General features: G+C 43.6%; 1 protein-coding gene across 3 annotated transcripts in view; it reads right to left on the bottom strand.

Annotated features, from left to right (window-relative positions):
- The window catches only part of umodl1 (uromodulin-like 1), a 54,579-nt gene extending 27,168 nt beyond the window's left edge, over positions 1-27,411 (bottom strand). Inside the window, exons 1-8 of one of the 3 annotated variants that reach the window (XM_072260041.1) lie at positions 27,195-27,411; positions 25,864-25,998; positions 16,587-16,847; positions 14,812-14,931; positions 7,800-8,057; positions 5,034-5,150; positions 3,997-4,254; positions 887-999 (exon numbers count right to left, since the gene is read on the bottom strand). In XM_072260041.1, coding sequence (XP_072116142.1) covers positions 887-999; positions 3,997-4,254; positions 5,034-5,150; positions 7,800-8,057; positions 14,812-14,931; positions 16,587-16,847; positions 25,864-25,930 — 1,194 coding nt within the window. In that variant the 5' untranslated portion in view covers positions 25,931-25,998; positions 27,195-27,411. The remainder of the gene's footprint in view (positions 1-886; positions 1,000-3,996; positions 4,255-5,033; positions 5,151-7,799; positions 8,058-14,811; positions 14,932-16,586; positions 16,848-25,863; positions 25,999-27,194) is intronic. The other 2 variants (XM_072260043.1, XM_072260042.1) reach the window with 2 other exon arrangements.
- Between the last annotated feature and the right edge of the window lie 534 nt (positions 27,412-27,945).

The raw sequence follows: 27,945 nt of genomic DNA, 5'->3' as shown, positions 1-27,945 counted from the left end.
GTCTTACAGCCTGGGGAAGAGGCTGTTTTCCACCCTAACAGTCTTTGCCCTAATGCTACGATACCGCCTGTCTGATGGTAGGGGTTCAAAGAGACTGTGGGATGGATGGGAGGGATCCTTTACAATGCTAAGGGCCCTGCACATAAAGTACTTCTTATAAATATCTCAAATAGGTGGTGCCCAGTTCCAGCTCATACCAATTCCACCTATTCATCCTGTATCCTCTGCTCAGTCTTCTAAAGAGAGTGCTAATTGGTATCAAGCTACCTGTAGCAGATGCTTCATCTCACTAATCATCCTTCTTCTGAGGTTAAACCTATAGTGTATTCAGAATATGAAAAAAGAAAATTCTTGTTTTCATACAGAATCTTTCATAACTTCAAGATGATAAAGTGCAAGTACAACAATTGAAGTACTATTGTAATGAGGTCAATTAATTATGGTCTCAAAAAGACTAGAAATCCAATAAGTGACCATAATAGTTTCAGCGATTTTGCGTGACGGATAAATTGGAAAATCCACATTGCACTTAATTCAGAAAGTGCCACAAGATCCTTTAAATCGACAAGAGAGGAAGGAACAAGACATCAGTCTGAGCCCAACTACAGAAACCTTTGGCCTGTCATGACTGCAGCAAACATCCACCTACATTAATCCTACTTTCCTTTCCACTTGCATCCCCATTAATTTCACCCCCACTCCCATTCTTCTGACACCCACCTTCACTAGAGAGAATTTGCAGTAATCAAACAGCACCTCTTTAGAAAGTGGGAGGAAAATAGAACTCCAGGGGTAGTGGGCACAGAGAAAACATGCAAACTCCACACTGGCAGTAAAAAGCAAATCCAGTACCAACAGACAACACTGCTGCAAATTGTCAGCATACCTGTGCAATGAATTGCTCCGTAAAGGCCTTGAACTGGTTGCTGCTGCTGTTTCTCCATCCTTCGTTGAATAGCAAGTTTATTATTCTCGCTCTTCCTTCCAAGATATGCGCAGCTGTAGTTTGGCACAAAAGTCAGTAAGTACTAGCAGTGCGGGCTCTCAGTTTACACTGGTTAGTTAAACAGAACATACAGTATGGTGAACAGTGAGGGAATGGATTTGGGGAACACAAAGGCAATAAGAGGATCCTCAAAAGCACACCTATAGGTTCAGAGTCAGAATCAGGCTCATTCTCACTGTCTTACTGTATACGATGTGAAATGTGGTGTTTTGTGGCAGCAATACAGAGCAAAGGCAAAAAAATTACTGTAACTTACAAAATAAGTTCATCGTGCAAATGAAATGGAATAACGGGTTAGCATTAATGGAGCGTACAGAAATCTAGTGGTGAGGGGAGAGAGCTGTTTCTGAATCATTTAGCCTGAGTTATCAGACTTCTGTGCCTCCTCCCTGATGGTAGAACGAGGAGAGGGCCCTTAGTGATGGACAGAGCCTTCCTGAGGCACTTCCGCTTAAAGATGTCCTCGATGGTAGGGAGGGCATCTCCAGTGTTGGAGGTGCCTGAGCCTACAACACTCTGCAGCCTCATGCAATCCTGTGCATCACAGGCTCCTTACCAGGCTGTGATGCCATCAGTCGGAATGCTTGCCACAGAACAGCTACAGAAATTTGCAAGTATTTTTGCTGTCATACCAAATCTCCTCAAACTCGTATGTCTTTCTCGTGACCGGCATGTCTTTCTCGTGACTGTATCGTTATGTTGAGCCCTGGACAGATTCTTGGGGTTGTTGACAGCCAGAAACTTGAAGCTATTCATCCTTTGTATCACATCAGAATGGGTAGATGAGGTCATTCAGGGAGAAAACAACTTGGGCTAAGGTCAGAGAAGGTCATGTGGAACTGTGTGGCACTAATTCAGCCAATCAGAGAGAGAAGTGTGTGTATTTCTGGTCTCAACAGTACAATAAGCGATGCAATAGAACTAGAGAGGGTACAATGAAGAAAGATGCAAGCAAAGATTTACTAGATTCTGGTTTCCTTTTTTAGAAACAAAAAGGCTGAGGGGGAAATTAATTGAGATATAATACATTCTAATTATGAGAAGTTCAGATTGCATCAATGAAAATTACTTATTTCTCCAAGGGAGGTGGAGGGGCAGGTATTTTTGAGCAAGCAGGGAGGCTGCACAACGGCTTAGTCAGATTAGGAGAATGGGCAAAGAAGTGGCAGATAGAATACTGTGTCAGAAAGTGAATGGTCATGCACTTTGGTAAAAGCATTAAAAGCATAAAGTATTGCCGAAACAGGAGAAAATTCACAAATCTGACATGCAAAAGGACTTGGGAGTCCTTGTGCAGGATGCCCTAAAGGTTAATTTGCAGATTGAGGTGGTGGTAAGAAAAGTAAGTGCAATGTCAGCATTCATTTTGAGAAGGCTAGAATATAAAAGCAAGGATGTAATGTTGAGGCTTTGTATTGTACTGGTGAGGCCTCACTTGGAGTATTGTGAGCCGTTTTGGGCCCCTTATCTAAGAAAGGATGTACTGACATTGGAGAGGGTTCACAGGAGGTTGACAAGAATGATTTTGGAAAAGAAAGGTTTATCGTATGAGAAGCATTTGGTGACTCTGAGCCTGTTGTTGTTGTTCATTTTCACATCTGATGGTGCATCAGGCGGCATTTTTTGCCATTTCCTCAGCATTTGCCTTGCACAGATAGGAAGTGTGCAAGGAGCCAGCTGGATTCAAACCTGGGACCATTGCTTGGCCTCTAAGTCCAGTGCTGATGCCACTACACCACCAGCCAGCTGACCTGGGCTGAACCCAACTGAATTTAGAAAAATGAGGGGGAGATGGATTTCATTGAAACCTATCAAATGTTGAAAGGCCTTGATCGAGTAGATGTAAAGAGGATGAAGAGGATGTTTCCTATGGTGGAGTTGTCTACGACCAGAGGGCACAGCCTCAGGATAGAGGGATGTCCATCTATAATGAGAGGAGGAGGAACGTCTTTAGCTAGAGGGCCGTGAATCTGCGGAATTCGTTGCCACAGGTGGTTGTAAAGGCCAGGTCATTGGGTGTACTTAAGTTGAGGTTGATAGGTTCTTAGGTGAAAATGGGTACAGGGAAAAGGCAAAAGAATGGGGTTGAAGGTGAAATGCATCAGGTGGAGCAAACTCAATAGGCCGAATGGCCTAATTCTGCTCCTGTTTTATGGTCTTAGGAATGGAAATTAGTGACAATTGGGTTCAGTGATTGAGGGAAGGGATTTATGGAGAAATAATGGAGAGATATCCGAAGGACCTTCAAAACAACAATCTGTTGGAATAACTTAGTATCCTGATGTAGGGTTCTGATCTGAAAGGTCAACAATGCCTTTCTGCCCACAGATACTACTCAACCCATTGAGTCCTCCCAGCAGATAGTTTGTTACTGCAGATTCCAGCATTTGCAGTCTCATGTCTCCGAAGTATCATTGAAGTTTGGAACTCACTGTAGGAAAGGGTAGTGAAGAGGGAAGCCACCATATCTGAAATCTATCCATCCCTGATTTTCAATACGACTTTGCCTGTAGAGAAGCATGTTGAATGTCTCAATGGGTTTCTCAGACTGTTATGGCCACAATGCACTAAATTGCCTCATTCTGTGGCACAAATGTCTACATGATTAGATCTGTCAAGATGTGGAAACCTAAGTGTTCTGATCAAAGAAAGTTAAAACTTTTGGTTTAATTCATTGGACCGAAGTCAGCCTAAAGTGAGACTGAACAAAAGCATAGCTATTTATGAACCAAAGGACTGTTTCCAAACCTACACAATTTCTCCCAAGTATGAAGGAACTAGAATTGAAAATTTTAAAAATGCAGACATTGGGTTGTATCTCTGGCAAAAAAAAGAATGAAGATCTGGAATGGCAATCCATCCTCACTGAATGAGTCTTCTGCTCATGACCTTGAATATCAGAATACAATCAGAAAAGATATTTAAGGAATTGGAAGGACAAAGAAATAATAACAGAGAAAACAATTCTATGGGAACGTAACACTTTATACCTGTTTTGATTTCTTGTACTTTGGCTTTGCCCTCTGTCCCACAGAGCCAAGAGACAACTCTCACAGTGTACAACATTCCTGCCTCCAAGTCTGACACGGTCCAGCTTTGTTCCTTGGTCTTTGCTTCAACCACTAGCTGTTCATCCTTCCACAGTTGTACAAGAAACTCTTGGTTGATTGCAGCATCGGCTTCCCAAATGACCTTTAGACTGTTGCTCGTGACATTAAGAACAATGACGCTTTTGATCAATGAAGGAACTAGAGGAAAAGTGGAAAGTGGTTTATTATTATCACAGGTCCTGAGATACAGGAAAAAGCTTTAGTCTGCATGTCTTCCAGACAGATCACTCCATACATTGAGGTAGCACAAGATGAATCATAACCGATCAATCATGCAGTGAATCGATTGGACCTCCTACGTGCAGAGGACTCTCTCTCGTTTGGGTGCGGACTTTTGAATGAGCACATTTTTCCATCTTGGTGTGCCCAGTTCATCACTCCTGCATTGAATGTTGACCAGTTTGTACTGTTACTAATATAACACAGTAAAAACATGTAATCATACCATTCTGCTGTCATCCTTGCTCCACACAAAAGGGGAAAGAAAGCAGAATGCGGAATATAGTTTTACAGTAACAGGGAAGGTGAAGTGCAGGTAGACAAAGTGCATGGGCCATGGATGACAAGGTAGTCTAGGAGAACAAGAGTTCTTTATTATCAGACAAAGAGGCCGGTTCAGGAGTCAGGATAGAAATATCCTTGAGCCTGGTGGTTTGTGTCCTCAAGCTTTCGTGGCTTCTGCCGATAGGAGAGGGGAGGAGAGTGAATGACTGGGATGGGAGGGGTCCTTGATTGTGATGGCATCTTTCCCGAGGCAGTGGGAAGGAGAGGAGACTGGCTTGTGTGATAGCAGAGCATGTTTACTGAAGTTAAAATTTATAATTGAAGATTTTTTAAAAATTCTCTAATAATTTATCTTAAGTTACAGCACCATGAAACATATTCAAATCTAAGTAATGGAAAAGAGCTGAGCTTACCACAAGTTGTAGATCTTTGTGTGGAAGGTGAAGTAAATGTTTGCACAGAACTGGACATGAACACATCCAAGTCATCAGATAAGGACATTCCTGTCACAGTCTTGGTTGGACTAAGAGCTGAAAAACCAGGAAGGCGATTAGTTCTGCAGCTCTAACATACAGTACAATTAGAGTCATAGAGGGTGGATAGAACATGTCATCCAGATACCTAATTTATGCTCCCTCCCAAACAGATCCTTTACTTCCAGTGAAAGGAAGGTCAACAAGCCCAAAGAGAACATCAAAATCAACCTGAAGAAATTCAACTTTACATCTAAAATGGAGGGAGACATTGCACTCAATAGATACACCTGGAGAAAATCCATTCTAGAGGGAGCAGTGCTACATGAGAACTTCCACTGTACTACAGAGAACAAGCAGCAGGTGCAAAAAGAGAAACTGTGTAACCAAAAGACCCAAAAATATAAATTTCATTAGTGATCTGGTACTTATAAAAACAAATTAAACACAGAAATGAAAATCAAACCCTGCAGGTGCTGGGGGTCTGAAGAAGAAGAAGTACTGAAAACACGCAGTAGGTCTGGAATGTGAAACAGAATTAACATATCAAGTCAAAAAACTGCCTCGAATTCCTTTCTGCCCGAAGTTCTGCAGCATTGACGTTCCTTTGTTTTCTCTCCAACTATCCACACCACATTACAAGTTCAGTCCTTTGTTTGTGGAGCTATTAATTTCCCTCCATTGATCTATCAACCAAATTGCCTCTAAGGATTATCCCACAGCAGCCCTGAGCACAGTGGATCAGAGATGCTCACCTTGTTCCACCTATCCTCCTCTCTGCAGGTTAAGACTAACCTGCTTTCTCACTTTTCCAGTTCAGGTTTAGAACATTAACTCAGCATTTCTCCCCCAGACATGCTTCCTGAACATTTTCAGAACAGCATTTTGCTCATTTCAAAATGATGACCATTGAATCAATTAGATCCCTTCATTGGTCTGTATATGATTCGAGACAAAATGTAGTTGATGGTCTCATACCCTCTGACCTGATAGACCATTCAGTTTAGCAATGGCCATTAGGTTGAAACAGAAGGACCACCTGGTATTGACCTTGGCACTTGTAAAACTCCTCTTCAAAAACATCAGCAAACAGGTATCAAATCCATATTCACCATACCACCTTCATCAATGTGCTTTGACACATCCTCAAAGAATTTATTTAGGTTCATGAGGCATGACCTGCCCCTCACAAATCTACGCTAATCAGGCTATGCTCCTCCAAATACTCATAAATCCTGTCTCTAAGAATCCTCTCCAAGAATTTACCCACCACTGAAGTATGACTCTCGGGTCTGTAGTTTCCAGGATTATCCCCACTCCCTCTCTTGAACAAAGGACTAACATTTGCCATCCTCCAACCATCTGGCACTGCTCCTATGGCCAACGAGGATGCAAAGATCATCGCTATGGCACAGTAACCTTTTCCCTCATTTTCTGTAGCAATATGGGGTATACACCATCAGGCCTTGGGAATATATCTATCTTAATGTTGTAAATGTTCTAGTATATCCTCTTTCTTAACATCCACATGTTCAAGCATATCAGCCTGTTTTACACTGACCTCATGGTCTCACAGATGAGCAATGAAGCAAAGCATTCATTAAGGACCTCCCCTAGCTCCTCTGACTCCTGGCAGATGCTTCCTCCATTATCCCTCATCAGTCCTACACTCACTCTGGCCATCCTCCAGTTCCTCACATACATGTAAAACATTCAGTGGTTTTTCCTTAATCCTACTCACCAAGGCCTTCTCATGCCTACTAGCTCTTCTAAGTCCATTCTTCAGCTCCTTCCTGACTACACTGTAACTCTCTAGGGCCCCACCTGATCCTTGCTTCTCAAACAGTAAGAAAATTTTTTTCTTCCTCTTGACTAGATGTTGCACATCTCTTGTCAACAATGGTTCCTTCACCATACCATCCTTTCCCATCTTCAGTGGGTCAAAACTATCCAGAACTGCCAGAAAGTGCTCCCTAAACAACCTTCACATTTTTGTTGTCCATTTTCCTGAGGACAACTATTCCCAATTTATGCTCCCCAATTCCTACCTAATCCTATTATGGTTCACCCTCCCTTAATTAAATACTTTTCCATACCATCTGCTCCTACCTCTCTCCAAGGCTATATGTGAAGCTACTTTGCTTTCCTTACTAAAGAGCTACAAGCTGTTCTAGATGTCAACTCGGTTCTTCTATAAAGCAGTAAGGAAAAGACAACAAACACTGCATGAACCAGCAATACTCAAATCACTAGGAAAATTAATAAATCTATATAAAAAAGTCCCATGGACAAGTTATTTGTGACAAAACCTGTGCTGCCAATCTGAGCTCCCCGGTTAATGACGCATCAGGTTTAAAACCAATATTTTTAAATGGCCGAGCAAGCACTTTGACATTGTTGGTTATCGATACCAAGAGAGGAGGACAGCCTCACCTCATCACCTATGGCAGAAAGCAATTCAGCATTGAACTGACCAAGCCCTGAAGATCTGGGTCAGTAATGAAGGGTGACTGTGTCACCATTGCAGATAATCAAACAATCAATGTTTTGGGACTCAAAACTTGACTGTTTGCAAGTTACATTTGTTTCAATGAGGTTGATTCAAATCTGGTTTCTGAGATGGCCTAGCCAAGCAGTTTTGTTCAAAGGTGATTATTGCTGGTCTTGAGTGAATGATTAAAATGAATCACAATCCAGTGTTATTACCTGTTCTCACATTCGTCTCTGCAGTAATGCTGTCTTGCTCACATACTCTGGACACCACAGTTACGATGTACTCAGTCCCAGGCTCGAGTCCTGATGCAACCCACTCCAGTTCCTGTGTCTCTGTCTCACGTACAATGATATTACCCTTCCGCACCTGCACCACATACGTCTGCTCTTCGATTGTGTCCGCTGTCCAAGTGACTTGAAAGCCACCACTGGTGACGCTGGATACAGCCAAGTCGGTGACCGCAGATGGAGCTGCAAATTAAAGAACTGGTTAATGTAGTGCCCTATTGGAACAACATTTATTGCCCATTCCCGACAGTTAGGATGCAGCAAGACCATAAAACATGGAGCCCCTAGAGTCTGCCCTACCATTTCATCATGGCTGATTTATTATCCATCTCAATCCCATTCTCCTGCCTTCTCTGCGTAACCTTTGATGTCATCAGTCACTGAAAGCAAGCATGCAAGTACAGCAAGCGGTGAAGAAAGCTAATGGCATGCTGGCCTTCATAACAAGGGGAATTGAGTATAAGAGCAAAGAGGTCCTTCTGCAGCTGTTCAGGGCCCTGGTGAGACCACACCTGGAGTACTGTGTGCAGTTTTGGTCTCCAAATTTGAGGAAGGACATTCTTGCTATTGAGGGAGTGCAGTGTAGGTTCACAAGGTTAATTCCCGGGATGGTGGGACTGTCATATGTCAAAAGATTGGAGTGACTGGGCTTGTATACTCTGGAATTTAGAAGGCTGAGAGGGGATCTTATTGAAACATATAAGATTATTAAGGGATTGGACATGCTGCAGGCAGGAAGCATGTTCTCGTTGATGGGTGAGTCCAGAACCAGAGGCCACAGTTTAAGAATTAGGGGTAGGCCATTTAGAACGGAGTTGAGGAAAAACTTTTTCACCCAGAGAGTGGTGGATATATGGAATGCTCTGCCCCAGAAGACTGTGGAGGCCAAGTCTCTGGATGCTTTCAAAAAAGAGATGGATAGAGCTCTTAAAGATAGTGGATTCAAAGGTTATGGGGATAAGGCAGGAACTGGATACTGATTGTGGATGATCAGCCATGATCACAGTGAATGGCGGTGCTGGCTCGAAGGGCCGAATGGCCTACTCCTGCACCAATTGTCTATTGTCTATTGTCTATTGTCTTGACTGGTCAAGAACCCATCAACCTCCACTTTAAATATACCCAATGGTTTGGCCTCCGCAGACGTCTGTGGCAATGAATTCCACAGATTCACCACCCTCTGGTTAAAGAAATTCCTCTACGTCTCTGTTCTTTAGGATGCCCTTCTATGCTGAATCTATGCCTTCTGGTGCTAGACTCTGCTACTCAGGGAAACAGCCTCTTCACATCCACTCCATATCAGCCTTTCAATATTGAATAGGTTTCAATGAGACCCCCCACCCATTCTCCTTAACTCAAGCGCAGGCACAGAGCCATCAAATGGTCTCATACATTAACCCTGGGAATATCCTCATGAACCTCCTCTGGACCCTCTCCAATGCCAGCACATCCTTTCTTAGATAAGGGTGTGGCCCAAAACTGCTCACAGCACTCCAAGCAACCTCATCATCATCATCAGGTGCCTTGCCCAGTTTGAGCTTTCACTGCCATGGCCCACACACTCCTGTTTCGGGTCAAGTGGATCAATTCATTGGTATTCATTTCCAGTTCGCTGGCTGCTGTCTCCATCATCATTTGTCTTTGCCTTCCTTTTGCTTTCTTCCCTTCAATCTTTCCCATAATTACCATGCATTCGAACTCCCCTTTCCTAATCACAGGTCCAAGCAACACACAAACAAAATGCAGGAAGAACTAAGCAAGCCAGGCAATATCTATAGAAATGAATAAAGAGTCGATGTTTTGGGTCAAGACCTTTCATCAGGACTGAAGAAAAAAGAAGAGAAGACAAAGTCAGAAGGTGGGGAGGGGAGGAAGAAATACGAGGTAGTAGGTGACATGTTGGAATGGGAATGGGAATGGGAAAGGGAAGTGGAATTAAAATGGGTGTCCACTGGGAGATCCCACTTGTTCTGGAGGACGGAGCATAGGTGCTCATGAAACGGTCTCCTAATCTATGTCAGGTCACACTGACATACAGGAGGCCACACCGTGAGCACCTGATACAGTGTATGACCCCCAACAGACTCACAGGTGAAGTGTCACCTCACCTGGAAGGACCGTTCGGGGCCCTGAATGGTAGTGAGGGAGGAGGAGTAGGAGCAGGTATAGCACTTGTTCCGTTTGAAAGAGTGTCAGAAGGGAGATCAGTGGGGAGGGACGAATGGACAAGCGTGTCGCATAGGGAGTGATCCCTGTGCAAAAGCAGGAAGTGGGGGGGGTGGAGGGAAAGATGTTTTTAGGTGGCCTCTTGTTCTCACCCACCACCCTACTAGCCTCCGCATCCAGCACATAATTCTCCATTAAGTTCCGCCATCTTCAACAGGATCCCACTTCCAAGCACATCTTTCCACCCCCCCCGACTTTCCACAACCATCGCTCCCTACACAATTCCTTTGTCCGCTCATTCCTCATCACTGATCTCCCTCCTACCACTTATCCTTGCAAGCGCAACAAGTGCTTCACCTGTCCCTACACCTCCTCCCTCACTACCATTCAGGGTCCTAAACAGTCCTTCCAGGTGAGACGACACTTAACCTGTGAGTCTGCCGGGGTCATATACTGTATCCAATGCTCCTGGTGTGTCCTCCTGGTCAGTCCACGGCTTCCCCTACTGCCGCAGTGAGGTCACACTCAAGTTGGAGGAGCAACACCTATTTTGTCTGGGTTCCCTCCAACTTGATGGCACGAACATCAATTTCTCGAACATCCAGTAATGGCCCCCGCCTTCACCATTCCCCATTCCCATTTCCCTCTCTCACCTTATCTCCTCACCTGCCCATCACCTCCCTCTGGTGCTCCTCCCCTTTCCCTTCCTTCCATGGCCTTCTGTCCTCTCCAGTCAGATCCCCCCCTTTTCCAACCCTTTATCTCTCTCACCAATTGACTTGCCACCTCTTTATTTCACCCCTCCTCTCCCAGTTTCATCTGTCACCTGCTACTTTGTATTTCTTCCTCCCTTCCACCCCACCTTCTTACTCTGATCTCATCTTTTTTCTCCAGTCCTGACGAAGGGGCTCAGCATCGACTGTTTACTCTTTTCCATAGATGCTGAATGGCCTGCTGAGCTCCTCCAGCATTTTGTGTGTGCTGCTCGGATTTCCAGCATCTGCAGGTTTTCTCTTGCTCGCAGTACACCAAGTGCAGTCTGACCAATGCTTTATAAAACCTCAGCGTTACCTCCTTGTCCTCTTGAAATGAATGCCAACATTCTATTTGCCTTCCTTAGCACCCACTCAACCTGCAAATTATCCTTAGGGAATTCTGCACAAGGACTCCCAAGTCCTTTTGCAGTAGTGAAGTGAGTTAGTTTCCTTAATTTGTTTAAGAGAAGGCCAGATTTATTACCCATTCCAATTTAACGTGTGACAATGGGGACATTTTCCTTCAGATATAGATAAAGCATTCCTATTGAAGACAAAGGAATGCTTGTATGGGTCCTGTGCAAACAGTGTTGACGTATGCAGAAATTTAATCCAATGGTGATAAGTAATTAAATTTATCTCAGATTACAGAAAGATTTAAGCTTTCTAAGAGCACCAAATGACCGACAGCAACCTTGAGATAAGAAACCACAACTTGCATAGCAACATTTTGGTATTGCATAGAAAGTGGTTAGCTCTGGAATGCACTGCCAGTGATAGTGGCGGAAGCAGCCGTTTTCAAAGTATTCAAAGGGGAGATGGATAAGTACTCAAAAGGAAAATAAAAATCAGCAAGTTTCTGGGGAGAGGGCAGGAGAGTGGGTTTCATTAATTGCTTAGAACTAAAACACACACTGGGCTTGCCAAATGGCCTCTTTGTATGCTGTTACTTTCCTGTGATATCTGTGAATGATGCAGGTTCCTTAAGTTTGTCATGACCGTGGGTGTTAATGGGGATAAACTCCCACTACCTATTAAATACTCCCAATGGCATGCATCTCAAATAGCCTCTGACAACCAGTCCAGTTCCTGGCCTTCATGTGTGGCTTAGTACAGAGCCTGGTGGAACAGTTTCTACTGACAGGAGATTGGACAAAGCTGGGTTACTGGTGCCTTAAAACCAGTCACTTCGGGCAGATGGGGCTCATCAGCCGTGGCTGGCAACTCATCTAGGAGAAAGAAAGCTCTGAGCTCAAACCTCCACTGCCTTCTGGCTATAGCCACACATGGGGGAGGCTTCAAGAGTAAACCCCAAGGATAAAGTCCAGAGCTGGCATCCATAAAGCAATCCTACTTTGATTTCATTGGATGACTGGCCTGTGCCTGCAACACTGCTGGTGCCAAACTATATTGGTCTCTGCCACTTCTGTGCATTCATCATCAGCGTGGAGAGGGGGAGCCTGTTGCATGGGCAACATCTTGCTCTCCATATCGTACTATCCTGGCTTGCATATCTAGATAGCTAGGATGCAACATCCATAGTTGACCTCTTCCAACGGAGGCCTCAAAAATGTGAATTATGCATGCATGGGTTTCCTAAAGCTGCCTCCAGGCAATAACAGCAAATCCTGTGACTAGAGGTGTGCCACAGGGATCATAGCTGGGTCCATTGTTATTTGTCATCTATATCAATGATCTGGATGATAACGTGGTAAACTGGATCAGCAAATTTGCTGATGATATAAAGAGTGGAGGTGTAGTAGACAGTGAGGAAGGTTTTCAAAGCTTGCAGAGGGATTTGGACCAGCTGGAAAAATGGGCTGAAAAATGGCAGATGGAGTTTAATACTGACAAGTGTGAGGTATTGCATGTTGGAAGGACAAACCAAGGTAGAACATACAGGGTAAATGGTAAGGCACTGAGGAGTGCAGTAGAACAGAAGGATCTGGGAATACAGATACAAAATTCCCTAAAAGTGGTGTCACAGGTAGCTAGGGTCGTAAAGAGAGCTTTTGGTACATTGGCCTTTATTAATCAAAGTATTGAGTACAAGAGCTGGAATGTTATGATGAGGTTGTATAAGGCATTGGTGAGGCCGAATCTGGAGTATTGTGTTCAGTTTTGGTCACCGAATTACAGGAATGATATTAATAAGATTGAAAGAGTGCAGAGAAGGTTTACAAGGATGTTGCCGGGACTGGAGAAACTCAGTTACAGAGAAAGGTTGAATTAGTTAGGACTTTATTCCCTGGAGCGTAGAAGAATGAGGGGAGATTTGATAGAGGTATATAAAATTATGATGGGTATAGATAGAGTGAATGCAAGCAGGCTTTTTCCACTGAGGCAAGGGGAGAAAAAAACCAGAGGACATGGGTTAAGGGTGAGGGGGAAAAAATTTAAAGGGAACATTATGGGGGGGGCTTCTTCACACAGGGAGTGGTGGGAGTGTGGAATGAGCTACCAGATGAGGTGGTAAATGCGGGTTCTTTTTTAACATTTGTGACAAGAATACACATAGATTAAGATGTAGCTGGCCTGGGCTGGCACCAGTGGGATCAGCAGTTGGTCTGCCACCTGTCTTCGGGAGAGAGAGAGATAAGGAAAACAATGGAGCAGCATTTGGAGATGTTAATGAAGGGGAAGGAGAGCTGTCAAGATCGGCTCCCCCTTTGAACCCTGAACTGTTTGAAGTGATGGGCAGGCGATACCCCAGCAGGGGGATAAAAAGGGACAGGTTCGCTAAGGCAGGACACACACGGCACCCGAGGTAACAAGACCCGGGGAGCGGTGCGTCTCTCACAAGTCGGTGGGAAGTACCGGGCCATAGACGCACAGGGTGGAAAGGCACGATCGGCGGGAACCTGGTGTGTGTCCACCCTTGCCTGGGTGCCAGGTTCACCGCAGGGAAACAATCGTATCTGGAAACGGAGGGGTCACGGTCGGTGACCTCAGATGACATCACAAAGGACTCGCCCGAAAGCTGACTGCGAAGGTCTGTGTGGAAGCCTTGAATATTCATTCGTTTTGCTCTCTCTCTCCTTCCCCCCACTGTCCATCACCACGGCAGCGATTACTGCGAACTGAACTGAACTAAATTGAACTGAACTTTGCGTCACTTTGAAACTGGTCATTTACCCCAGACAACGATAGAGCTTGATTGATCCTGTTATCTTAATTCTGTGTACATGTATGTTTATCATTGCTGAACTGTTGCATTCATTATTCTTTTGATTAGAGTACTGTGTTGCTTGTTTCTTTAATAAAACTTTCTTAGTTCTAGTAATCCAGACTCCAACTGAGTGATCCATTTCTGCTGGTTTGGCAACCCAGTTACGGGGTACGTAACACATTTAAGAATAAATTGGACAGATACATGGGTGGGAGGTGTATGGAGGGATATGGTCCGTGTGCAGGTCAGTGGGACTAGGCAGAAAATGGTTCGGCACAGCCAAGAAGGGCCAAAAGGCCTGCTTCTGTGCTGTAGCTTTTCTATGGTTTCTATACAGGCAACTTCACCACCATTACCACTGTAAAAAAGGTGAGCCACAGTACCAACATACCAACATAAACACAAGAGATTCTGCAGATGCTGGAAAACCAGAGCAACACACACAAGATGCTGGAGGAACTCAGTGAGTCAGGAGGCATCTATGGAGAGGAAAATACAGTTGATATTTCAGGTTGAGACGCTTCCTGAGGTCCTGACTTGCTGAGTTCCTCCAGCGTTTTGTGTGTGCTATTCTACAGCAACAATTATTATTCTCAAAACTAGCAAATGTTGTCACATCAGCACACACACAAAATGCTGGAGGAACTCAGCAGGCCAGGCAGTGCAGTACAGTACAGTTGAAGTTTCGGGCTGAGACCCTTCAGTAGGGCTGTTATCACATGACATTTTGAAGTTATTCTGTTTACATCTCAAAATCTAATAACACAAAAGCACACACAACTCCAGCACACTGTTACGCAATCAAAGAGAATCCATGCACCAGTGAAATTGATATGAAGAGACATACAGCATAAGGGCATGTCCGGATATGGAAAGTCCGTTGCAAATCCCGGCCTATTCAAGTAGACAGTCATTGGAGAGACAAAATCCATGGAAGACCGTTTTGATCTGATGTTTGTGGTTTCTGCTGAGCGAAAACATGAAGATTTACCATTCATTCCAAGGCAGGTGAGGGCAGACAAGGAGATTGGAATCAACCACGTTAACATTTATCGGGCTTGCACCCAATTCCTGACCACGGCATATTTATGAACATTCACACTTTTACCACCAGACAAGTTCAAGGGTCGTGCAAAAATACACAAATCCCATAAGTATGTAAAAAAAAACTTCATTTTAGCCATTCTATTATGTTATGCATAACTACGAATTTTACCTACCCCAGCCTGAACATAATTACTTAAAGTGTAAAACAGTCAATTACAGCTGAGGTAAGAAGAAGCAGGGCAGTGCAGATTAGATTGCCCTCTCACTGACTTTGTGGACATTTGGGCAGCCAGTTCAAAGATTCATTTCGTTATCAAAGTATGCATGTAGAATACAACTCTGAGATCCCTCTTCTCCAGCTAGCCATGAAATACACACAAGCTATGACTTTTCTCTTTGGAGTGAAGGAGGATGAGTGGTGACTTGATAAGGGTGTACAATACGCTAAGAGGCATAGATCTAGTGGATAGACAAAGATTGTTCTCCCCCCCCCAGGTGGAAATAGCTAATATGAGGGAGCAAAATCTGAGGGAAATTTTGAGGAAAGGTGGGGGGGGATTGTTAGAGGCAAGGTTTTTTTTAGAGTGTGGTGGGTGCAGATACATTAGGGACAGTTAAGAGACACTTAGACAGGCACATGGATAAAAGAGAAAATGGTGGTCTCCGTAGGATGAAATGGTCAGCTTGATCTTGAAGAATGTTAAAAGGCTGGCACAACGTTGTGGACTGAAGAGTCTGCAGTGTGCTGTAACATTCTATGTTCTAAGACTGTGTACGTTTGAGCAGCTGTTTTGCTTCTTGCAGCTCGTGATTTGTTTGTTTCGGATGAGAAGTGCTAATGCTGGGAGAAGGGAGGTTTTGTATGAGCCAGGCAGTGCAATAGAAACGTTAGCACAAAAATCCATGATACTACAGGAGGTGCTCAACCTATTTGTGGCCTGGCTGCTTAAAAATGAAATTTAAAGTAATCCCACTCCCTAGTTCTTGGTGCATAACACTGCAAATTATAACTGGCCAAATTCTCACAGTTGTGTTTTTTTTAAATCACGAGAAAGTCTGCAGATTCCAAAGCAAATGCTGGAGGAACTCAGCAAGTCAGGCAGCATCTATGGAAATAAATAAATTCTGCCCGATTTACTGAGTTCCTCCAGCATTTTGTGTGTGTTGCTTTTTTTTAATGTTGTTAAGACCTTTTTCCAGCACTTTGTTCAGGCATTTTTTCCCATTGCTATAGTTCCCTCATCCTCAAATTATAACTCCTCAAATGCTCACAAAGATACATTTTACAAAGATGGTAAGAGTTTCTTCCATCACCACCCTTTCAGGCAACCTTTCCAAGTTTTCTCATCATGACAGCATGCTCATACAATCTCTGCTCTTGTGCTATCAAAATCACAAATGATTATTTATTGCCCATTTAAACACCTTGTCAACGTGACTCAGCCCAGCAATGACTCATCGCATGCTCATAAACAGAAATTGTCCAATTAGCACATTGAAGACTTTGATAATGAGATTGCCAATTTGAGATTAACAGCAAATTATGGTGAACTAAATTCCATTTAATAACAATACCTGTTTTTACATTCAGTTCAGTAGCAATGCCATCTTGCTCACAAGACCTCGAGGCAATGCTCACAGTGTATTCAGTTCCAGGTTCCAGCTCTGATATTGTTAAACCCAGCTCCAGAGTTTCTGTTTCCTTCAGAACACTGTCATCCTTTAACAACTGGACAACAAATATCTGCTCTTCATAGTTATCTGTTGTCCAGGTAATGTGAAAGCTCTTCGTGGTGATATTAAAAACTGTCAAGTTTATAATGGACGATGGAGTTGCTGTAAAGATAAAAGGAAAGTTATTCCGTGACGTTAACAAATACCTGCCTGTCGGGAACGGAATGCATTTGAAAGAATACTATGAAAATATTTGAAGGCCTGCCTATAACTTTCCCCTAGAGAACAAACAGATAATTGCATCTCAAGTTATTGTAACAACACTAAGGCTACGTCCACACTAGACCGGATAAATACGTAACCGAAGCTTTTTCTCTTTGTTTTGACCCTCCTTCCACACTGAAATGGCGTTTTCCTCCCCCAAAAACAGAGCTTTTCAAAAATGGTCTCCAGAGAGAATAAATCCGAAAACGCCTAATGGCCGGTGTAGTGTGTACGGGGTAACCGGCTCTTTTTTAAAAACTCTGTCATGACGTGCCGGACCAGATGGTGGCGGCAGCGCGGCATTTCATTGTTTTCTTGAACACAACCTCCAACACCACAACAACAATGGCGGACGGCATCATGCGTGTGTTGTTTACTTTATTGTCTACGTTAGTTTCAACCCCCCACGCAACCTAACAATTTCAGAACAGACGGCAACGAGACTGAAGCCAGAAGAGTTAGAAATGTACTCACCAAATACTTTGACCCATAACTTACTGAATAAATAAGTATCCTGTCGCGTCCTTTTCAGGGCAGTTAGTCCACCTTTGGTCTCCACCTGGCACTCAGCTCTCACCTGTGGCTCCCCGTAGCTGTTTGCATGCCCCAGGCAACGGCTTCGACAAGCCGGCTAAACCAGGTGAAGGTAGCCGACAGGTCTCAAACCCTCGGTGAGAGAGGAAGTTGTCTATCCCAGCATGTGAAGACAGACTCTGGCAGATTGAGCGGACGAGACCAATGGAAGGTCCAACGGTCAAGAAGGCGGTCTCTGCAAGCGTCGTGGAACGTGTAGAGCAGGACAAGACACAGAAGACGTCCTGGTCATCCACTGCGCCTAGTCCCATCTCCAGCCATCTCGACTCTGTCTTGCCACTGGACCCAGATCGGAATTGGGAAGAGAGAGTGAGGCTGACGCTGCGCAACTCTCCCTCACTTAAATCCAAATTATGCGCTAGTCTCGACACCATCATTATGGTGTCGAGGTCCTCATCGATGTCAACGATGGACGAACAACAAACAAATAAGCATACTCACTTTGCCCTGTTTTCTGTCCTTGCTTGTATGGAGGTGGTTTACCTATTTATGCAAGTACTTCTCTGACAATAGATGTGTAACAGCCTAATGTAACATTGTATGGAAATACAAGATAACACTGATGCAGATACGTTTTATACACTTAACAAGGTGCTTTATTAATGTATTGCTTGTGCAAACATTCAATAGATGCAATTGTCACTACTTCCAAAATGTCACTTTTAAGTAGTAGCTTATGTTTGGCATAGACGTGAAAATGTTAAGGCCAAAAATGGAAAATTGTAAGTTTCTCTTTTACTCAGGTAAAAATGAAATCACTTTTGCCCGGTAACTCGTTTTATTGCACATGTTAAATACAGCAAAATAATACAGAAAGACATGGCAAAAGCAAAGGCAAACAAATGAGGTAACAGCAAATTTCACTTTTGCCCAGTAACAAACCTTATTACATTTAGTTGTAGCTGTCGTCCCTTTCACCGGTGAAGAGACTATGGCTGTAGGAAGTGTTTCCAGGGTAATCCTTCTGTGGGAGTGGGGAAGATGTTGGTGGGGCCACCGGGGGGGTCTGTGTGTCTGTATGTGTAGCTATTGTAGTGGCTGTGAGGCTGGTATTGTGGTGGTGAAAAGTACTGGGGGGAGGCATCATATTCCTCATCATTGCAAATTTGCAAATCCCTCTGCAACAGAGTTAGTCAGTTTTTCAATGATCGTCATCAGCCGGGTCATACTGTCCGTGAACTCCCTATTGGTTGCCTCCATATGCTCCAATATTTGTTTTTTAGTTTTAAGTCCTCCTGCACAAGAGCCAACAGCTGTCCATCGTCTGGCAATTTCCTTTTAAGTTTTTCTAGTCTGTAACTGGACAAACGTGCACCAAGTCTTTCACGGCAAGATTCCACACCAAACATGTTGCGGCCATCACCTGTTGCTTGGTCCAAACTGTCGGAGTTGGGCATACACGTTGAAGCGGGTGAATTCTGTAGATGTATCCTGCGCATGCCCAGTAGGAGGAGATTCGCCCAAATATCCGTTTTAACGTGGATGGAGGTATTTTCAAAAACGCCTAGTGTGGACGCCTATTGTTTTTACGCAAAACTGACGTTTTCAAAATTATCCAGTCTAGTGTGGATGCAGCATAATTGACAGCTAGTCAAAAATTACACCGTGGAGAATACAAAAAAATATAATTTTGCAACAATAAGTCAGCAAGTATAAATAAACGCCTTTTGTAGGATAACTATGTAGGGTGACCGACTAGCGTTTGGGAAGAAGAGATGCCCTCTGACCTCAGAGACACAACGATAATCGCCCTCTACAAAAATAAAAGTTCAAGGAATGACTGCAGGAACTACAGAGGCATCTCACTACTTTCCATTGCCGGAAAAATCCTCGCCCACATCATCCTCAACAGACTGATTCCAACAGTGTCAGAACAGAACCTTTCTGAGTCGCAATGCGGCTTTCGTCCCGAACGCAGCACCGTTGACGTGATCTTCGCAGTGAGACAGATACAGGGGAAATGCCTGGAACAGAGCATGACATTATACTCTGTTTTCATTGATCTGACGAAGGCGTTTGACATGGTCAACAGAAACTCACTGTGGATCATCCTTAGAAAGCTTGGCTGCCCGCAGAAATTCACTACACTCCGGAACTGCGTCTGCTTCTGTGGCTCAGAAGAGCAGGGGGAAGAAGAGGAGTGCGGCAGTGATAGAGGATTCACTGTTTCGGGGGGAGCAGACAGCAGATTCTGTGGATGTGAAAGAGGCACCCAAATGGTATGTTGTCTCCCAGATGCCATGGTCAGAGATGTCTCAGATATGGCCCACAGCATTCGAAACAGGGAGGCTAAGCAGCCAAAGGTCATGGTACATGTTGATTCCCTTTGACATAGGCAGGAAAAGGTATGAGGTTCCTAACATAGAATATCAGGATTTAGGTAGAAAGTTGAAAAGCAGCACCTCAAGGGTTGTAATCTCCTGAACTGCTGCCCATGTCATGCGTTGTGATGTAAGAATAGGATGATTTGGAAGGTGAACGTGTGGCTGAGGAACTGATTGAGGGTGCAGGGAAAGAAGATCAGTGCCTCTGCTTCCTCAGAAGGCTAAGGAAATTCTACATCTCCCCATTGATCCTCACCAATTTTTATTGATGCACCAGGGAAAGCATCCCATCCAGATGTTTCACAGACAGCATCCTATTCCAGCTGCGCCCAAGACCACAAGAAATTGCAGGAAGTTGTTGACACATCTCAGCACATCGCAGAAACCAGCTTCCCATGTGTATACTCTGTCTATACTTCCCTTTGACTTTGTAAAGCAACCAACATAATCAAAGACCCTCCGCTCCCCAGACGTTCTCTCCTTCTCCCTCTCTCATCATGCAGAAGACACAAAGACTAAAAATATGAACCAGCAGGCTCAAGGACATTTTCTATCCCACTGTCAGAAGATTTGTGAACAGACTTTAAGACAACAATGAACCCTTGACCTCACAATCTACCTAATCACAGCCTTTGCATCTTATTGTCCACCCACACTGCACTTTATCTGTGATTGTAACTGTAGCAATATATTCTGTATTCTGGTATTATTTTCCCAATGTACTTATGTTTTGAAAGTACCTGTACGAAAACCATGCAAAACAAAGTTTTTCTTCTGGACTTTGGTCCATGTGGCAGTAATAAACCAACTAGCAGATCAACGGCAAGATAGTTGATTGTTAAAGGTCTCCTCTAATGACCCCAGCATGCCACTCAGATTATGGGAAAATTTAGAGTGGGCAATAAAATATTCTATTTGCATAAAAGTCTACTAAACTAATCCCTTTTGCCTACACAAATGGATCCATACAAGTGTGTGTGTGTGTGTGTCTATTTTCCTAAGCTCCATGTACCTATCCAAAAGTCTCTTAAAAGACCCTATTGTATCCGCCTCCACCACCATTGCTGGCAGCCCATTCCATACACTCACCACTCTCTGAGTAAAAAACTTACCCCTGACATCTCCTCTGTACCTACTCCCCAGCACCTTAAACCTGTGTCCTCTTGTGGCAACCATTTCAGCCCTGGGGAAAAAAACCTCTGACTATCCACATGATCAATGCCTCTCATCATCTTACACCCCTATCAGGTCACCTCTCATCCTCCATCACTCCAAGGAGAAAAGGCCGAGTTCACTCAAGCTATTCTCATAAGGCATGCTCCCCAATCCAGGCAGCATCCTTGTAAACCTCCTCTGCATCCTTTCTATGGTTTCCACATCCTTCCTGGAGTGAGGTGACCAGAAATGAGCACACTGCTCCAAGTGGGGTCTGACCATAGAGCTAAACGAAACAATGTTCTTCTGGAACCAAGGTGAAAATCACAGTACATGTATCCCATATAGCACATAAAATAAGATTATACAATAATATCAACAGAAAATAAAATAATTCTGTAGATGCACAGATTAACATATTGACATAATGTACACATACAACATATAGTTAAGTATAGTTTTATACATGTATTATGTATGGTATGTATGTGTGTACACACATATATTGTATAATTATGTTTTATATACACACACACATACATCTTCCTATTTATGCAGCACAATCTTATTTCTTGATTAAATTATGTCCAGCATTCAACTCTCCAGCATTTTATTGATTGAGATTAACCTGCTTTATTTAGGTTAGCACGCAAGTCCTTTATTTTTATACCGGGGTGTTATAATAGTTTTGTGAAAGGCGGATTGTTGACTGAGAGCAGGTTTAGCTCTGAGAGTGGTGGCAAGGTTATCAATCAATGAGTATATAGAGAGCAAACCTTTGATAAACAGCTTTTTGCGAACTTCAATGGCCTCAGATTACACTGACGTTTTTATGTTCAATATCACTGCACCACCCCAAAGGGAAGGCAAATCAAGAAACTAGATTTCTACTGAAGATCTCTGAAGTAATAATAGCTCTGACCTTTAAAGAATTATTCCTCCACATTTCTATCGAACACATTCATTTTCTAAGTTTTTGATTTTCAGAGTAAATTTATTATCAAGGTACATATATGTCACCATATACACCCCTGAGATTCATTTTCTTCATGCATACTCAATAAATCCACAATAGAATGATAACCATAATAGAATCAATGAAACACTGCACCAACTTAGGCATTCAACCAATGTGCAAAATTGGTTGAATTTGTTATCTTTTGTGCAAAAGACAACAAACTGTGCAAATGCAGAAGGAAAGAAAAAAAAATAAAAACATATCTAGAACATCAGATGAAGCATCCTTAAAAATAAGTTGTGGCCATCCATTGTCAGCCATAGTTGGTGTGTAAGCTCTAGTGCGGATTGTGGACAAGAACTCCCTACGTAAATAGAATGGATGGTATTTGATCCTCACGTGTTTAAGGTTGGGGGAACACAAGTTTGACAAAACTACCACATCGGAGCACTACCGAGAGTTTATCATGAAACACATCTTTTGCCATAACTAAATCAACAGTTCAGTCCATCCTATGCATTGAGAAGCCTTCAGGTCTGATTGCCGCATCTGGTGTGCTGGGAGTAAGCCATGTCTCGGTCAAGCATAGAACACAACAATCTCTGATTTCACTTCAATACAGCAAGCTTTCCCTCAGGTGCTCCAATTCTGTGCTGCAGCGACTGCACATTTGTTAACAAGATTCTGGGTAGAGGGGGTCTTATTTCTCTATATTTCAGCCTGGCTTAGAGCACCACCCCACCCCCCTCACCCAGCCTTGCATCTGGTCATGGCGATGAACTTTCATCCACTTAAAGGTGCTGTACCTGCCTGCTTCAGAGTTAAGTCTGATGAATCCTTCAGAAAGTTGTGAAATCTGTAGTTCATTAAGTTGATTTAAAAGTCCATTGTTCAAAGGGAAATTTCATGCTGCAAATTCCAGTGAGAGTAATTCAAAAGAGACATGTTTAGAAGTATTGTATGTACCCTGCAGAATGTCACCTTGATTCATGTAAAAAATTACACCTTATTTATAGGAAAATACAGGTTGGTATTTGATGTGATAGTATTAAATACAGCTCTGACTTGAATTGGAATGCAAAAAGTGCATGCACAGAGAAACTGGAGCAAAAACAGAAGATGCAGAAAACGTAAACACGAGGAAATCTGCAGATGCTGGAACTTCAAGCAACACACACAAAAAATGCTGGTGAACGCAGCAGGCCAGGCAGCATCTATAGAAAGAGGTACAGTCGACGTTCTGGGCCGAGACCCTTTGTCAGGACTAACTGAAAGAAGAGATAGTAAGAGATTTGGAAGTGGGAGGGGGAGGGGGAGATCCGAAATGATAGGAGAAGACAGGAGGGGGAAGGATGGATCTTAGAGCTGGAAGGTTGATTGTCAAAAGGGATACGAGGCTGGAGAAGGGAGAGGATCATGGGACGGGAGGCCTAGGGAGAAAGAAAGGGAGAGGGAAGCCCAGAGGATGGGCAAGGAGTATAGTGAGAGGGGCAGAGTGAGAAAAAAGAGAGAAAATTTTTTACACATAATAATTAATTAATATATAGATAACTAACAGATGGGGTGCAAAGAGGAGGTGGCGCATTAACGGAAGTTAGAGAAGTCAATGTTCATGCCATCAGGTTGGAGGCTACCCAGATGGACTATAAGGTGTTGTTCCTCCAACCTGAGATGCAGAAAACACACACTATCTGTGAAAATTGAAGCATTTCAGGCTAACCGTGGACTCTGAGAAGCAGAAACTGTATTGTATCCACCTTTGCCATGTTATATTTACTACATGCTAATGTCTAATTAGATCACCTGCACACAAAAAACTATGGAATTCAATAAAATCCACTATGAAATTATTAGGATAGCTTGCCTTACACCTACAATTAAGCATTAAAGTGAGACACACAAAGCACTGGAGGAACTCAGTCATGCAGCTTCTATGGAGGGAAGTGGACAATTGGTGTTTTGGGTCAAGACCCTTCACAAGAAAAAGGATAGAGGAGTCCAGAGCCAGATATTGCAGCCGGCAGCACCAGAGGAGACAGGCTGAAAACCAAACTGCAGTTAACGAAGAGATAAAAGGGAGAACAGAAAGTTCAAAGAAAATTTATTATCAAAGTATACATATGTCATCATATATAAACCTAAGATTCATTTTCTTGTGGGCATTCACAGCGAAGAAGAAGAAGAAGAAGGAAATAAACATCGAGAATATGAAATGAAGAGATTTCAAAATTGAGTCCATAGGCTGTGGGAACAGTTCAGAATTTGGGTGAGTTCAGTTCTGTTCAAGAGCCTGATGATTGAGCAGTAATAACTGGTGGTGTGAGCCCTGAGTTTCCTGTACCTTCCTCCTCTTGCCAGCAGCAAGAAGTGAGCACAGCCGGGATGGTGGGAGACCTTGATATTGGTTGCTGCTTTCCTGCAACAGTGCTCCGTATAGATATGCTCAATGGTGGGGAAGGTTTTATTTGTGATAGACCGGGCCATATCCACTACTTTTTGCAGGCTCTTCCATACAAGGGCAATGTTGTTTCCATACCAGGCCATGATGCAACTAGTCAATATACTCTTCACATGCATCTATAGCAGTTTGTCAAAGATTTAGATGACATGCCAAATCTTCGCAAACTTCTAAAGAAATAGAGGCACTGCCGTGCTTTCTTTGCAATGGCACTTATGTGCTGGACTCTGGACAGGTCTTCTGAAATAATAACTCCAAGGAATTTAAAGTTGCTGACCCTCGCCAGCCCTAATCCCCCCAATGAGGACTGGCTGATGGACCCCTGGTTTCCTCCTCCTGAAGTCAATAATCATCTCCTTGGTCTTGCTGACACCGAGTGAGAGGTTGCTGTTGTGACACCGCTCAGCCGGATTTTCAATCTCCCTCCTATGTGCTGAGTCGTCACCAACTTGGATTCGGCCAACGACAGTGGTGTTGTAAGCAAACTTAAGGAGGGCATGGGAGCTGTGCTTAGCCACACAGTCATAACTCCAAAGCGAACAGAAAAGGAGTTAAACACACCGCTTTGTGGTGCACCTGTGCTGATGGAGATTGTGGAGGAAATGTTAATGCCAATCCCAACTGACTAGTGTTTGCGGCTCAGAAAGGGAACTAGAGCAGCACGTAAAATAAATAAGGCAACTAAAGGTGTTTACCCTGAAGATATTCATAATAATTTATGCCCAAAGATTGCCCGAGGGACAATGAAAACTGAGGCAAAAAGAAACCTGAGGTGCAATAACAGAAACGTTCAATGTAGGTCCACCTTGTGGCTGCAGTTCCAGCATCAGTAGTAAATGTTTATAGCAGACTTCTTCCAGTGTCCTTATTAACATCACAATCACCTTGACTCAGAGTTTACAAGACACAGATTGTGCTCGGGAAGCCCATTTAAGCTATACTACTGATCTGGTATCTGAAACAACTTCTAAACCACGTTGAAATTATTTGGAGACACAAGAGGCTGTAGATTCTAGAATGAAGGGGGGAAGAAAACTGCAGGGGGATCTCAGCTGGTCAAACAGCACCCGTGGAGACAAGATTTCAGGTCAGTCCTGACTCAAGTTCTCAACCCGAAAAGTCAATCATCCCTTTGCCTTCACAAAAGTTCCTTGACCCACTGGGTTCTTCTGAGTTTGTTTTTTATCCCGCTCTGAAATTATTCAGTTACAATGAATTATCTGAATCCCAATAATTTCCAATGCTCTTGTTCTCAGGTGAACAGGATTGCTGAGAATATCCATTACAATACCTTATAACACATTGTATTGTTAATGTCTGCTGTTCCATTAAGCCTCCCATCAATATCCAAAAGTTATCTTGACTACAGTGTCAATATAAGAAAATACTTAAATATTGTCAGAATAGAAAGTGTTTAACACTTACAGCATGGGGGATCTTCTGCATATGCAAAGCCCAGGGGGAATCCAGATGTGTTTGGATAGATGGTCATTGTAGATACAACAGCAGTACTAGTCTGTTGCGAACCGGATGTGTAGCTGAGAGCATCCAATAGGGCCTCTGTCAATGAAAATAAATAGGTACATATGAGTTACAAACACTAGCCTAATAAAGGTTTACCATCGAGCACTTTCATTAGTTACATATGATTTACTAAAATTAGCATACAGCATTCTGGCACTAAAATGAATTTCATCCCAGAGATAAAAGTTCAGGTCTCTAAAGATAATTACTTTTGATTTTTGATCTACATTCACTAGTCCAGTTGGTACGCTAGCCCTCAGGTAAAACAATCTCAGTATGTCTTCCACTTCATTTCCTTGCTACCCCAGCTTCTCTGAAGTACCTCCACTGTGGAAGTCATGTAATCCCATGGAATACATAAGGAAGATTGATATACTTCAGCCTCCATCTCCAATGAGCATTTCATCCAAATCCACGCATCTCAAACCCATGCCATCAAGATTCAAGATTCAAAGATTCTAAGCACATTTATTATCAAAGAATATATAAATTATAGACCTTGAAACTTGTCTGCTTACAGGCAGCCACAAAGCAAGAAACTCAAATAACCCACTTTTAAAAAAGAACAAAAACCACTGCACAGAGAAAGAGAAAAAAAAACACATCTTACAGACAACAGAAACAAGCCAACAGCATTCCAAACCAGACTGAGTCCCAGATCCACCCCCAGAGCAGCCTGAGTAGGCCCAAGCCAACCAGTGGTGCAGAAACACACTGTAGCCGGATCACTTCACAACCTCAGTGATGCAGAGAAGGAATGTACATTCGCAGGACAGCAAGTGAAACCAGCCCAACCTTCTCCTCCATTCCCAACACTCGGGCTTCCAGTCCACCTGGGCCGACATTTAAATTGTCCAATCACCAAGTAGTGCCACGTTCAAGGACCCGGATCCAGGCATCCCAATACACCTGGGTCGCCCTGGCCAAAGCCACTCTCGATCTCACCAAATCTGCTCAGTGCTTGACGCAATCCAACTTCACACCCGGATTAGGTAGATAGGCAACGACTCCTCTCCAAATCGTTCACTCCATCACCAGCAGCGATACAAACTCCATCTCCATCTGCAGCTTGACCACGCTGCATCTCACAATGCCCCATCGTGGCTCATCCCCTGAAACAGCCTCACCTCCACCTACCTCCTCACTGTCTACAGCGATAGTTCACCACAGTACACTTTATCAAAGATGTTTTAAGTGATGTTTTTAGTCAGATCTTTTGCCTTATGATTTACCAGTAAACTGTCACACATCTTCGGTAGCCATATCTTAAACCAAAAGCACCTGGGCAACCTCTTCCAGTTCGTCACCTCTTCTCATGTCTCTTTTTTGCTTTACAAGGTGGCTGGGGTCAGGTCAGAGTCTATGATCTACACCTGCGCTCAGACTACATTCTTCACAGGCAGTGGGTTCTCACTCTCGGAACTCGCCGAGCAGCCTGGTGTTTCGGCACCTCCAGGAACAGCCAGAAAGTCACGTGCGTTCCCGTAGATGACCCAGTTCCTCACCGATGTCACCAAATGAAGCGTGGCAGGATATTGAGACATCGAGACAGCAGGCACAGCTGCTGGAGGCCTCTGCGCTCGAGCGACCTCTCTCTCTCCCTCTCTCTCTCTCTCTCTCTCTCTCTCTCTCTCAATGGGGAGTATATCTGCTGGTTCTCGAGTCAGGGGAGCTCGAATAAGTGACGCTGCAAGATTGTAACCCTGAAACAGCAAGCTATTGGCCTCCCCTCTCACTGAGGCAGGAGCAATGTCTCATTAGTGAGAGGGAGAGTCTGTCTGGGATGTCAAAGTGTTGGGGTGGACAGTAGTTTTTGATGGACTCTAGGACATGATCTTTGGGGGCTTTACTATTGCTTGTATGGTGGTTGGGGGGGTTGCTAGTTGATGCTTTCTCTGCTGCTTGTGTGTGAGAGAGGGGAGGGGCTTTGGGGGTCTAATGATTTCACTCATACATTATTTGGACTTTTTGTTCTGTTTCATG

The sequence above is a fragment of the Mobula birostris genome, chromosome 6 (assembly GCF_030028105.1).
Source record: "Mobula birostris isolate sMobBir1 chromosome 6, sMobBir1.hap1, whole genome shotgun sequence".
In the NCBI taxonomy this organism is placed as follows: Eukaryota; Metazoa; Chordata; class Chondrichthyes; order Myliobatiformes; family Myliobatidae; genus Mobula; species Mobula birostris.
This window is presented reverse-complemented; position numbering and strand designations above follow the sequence as displayed.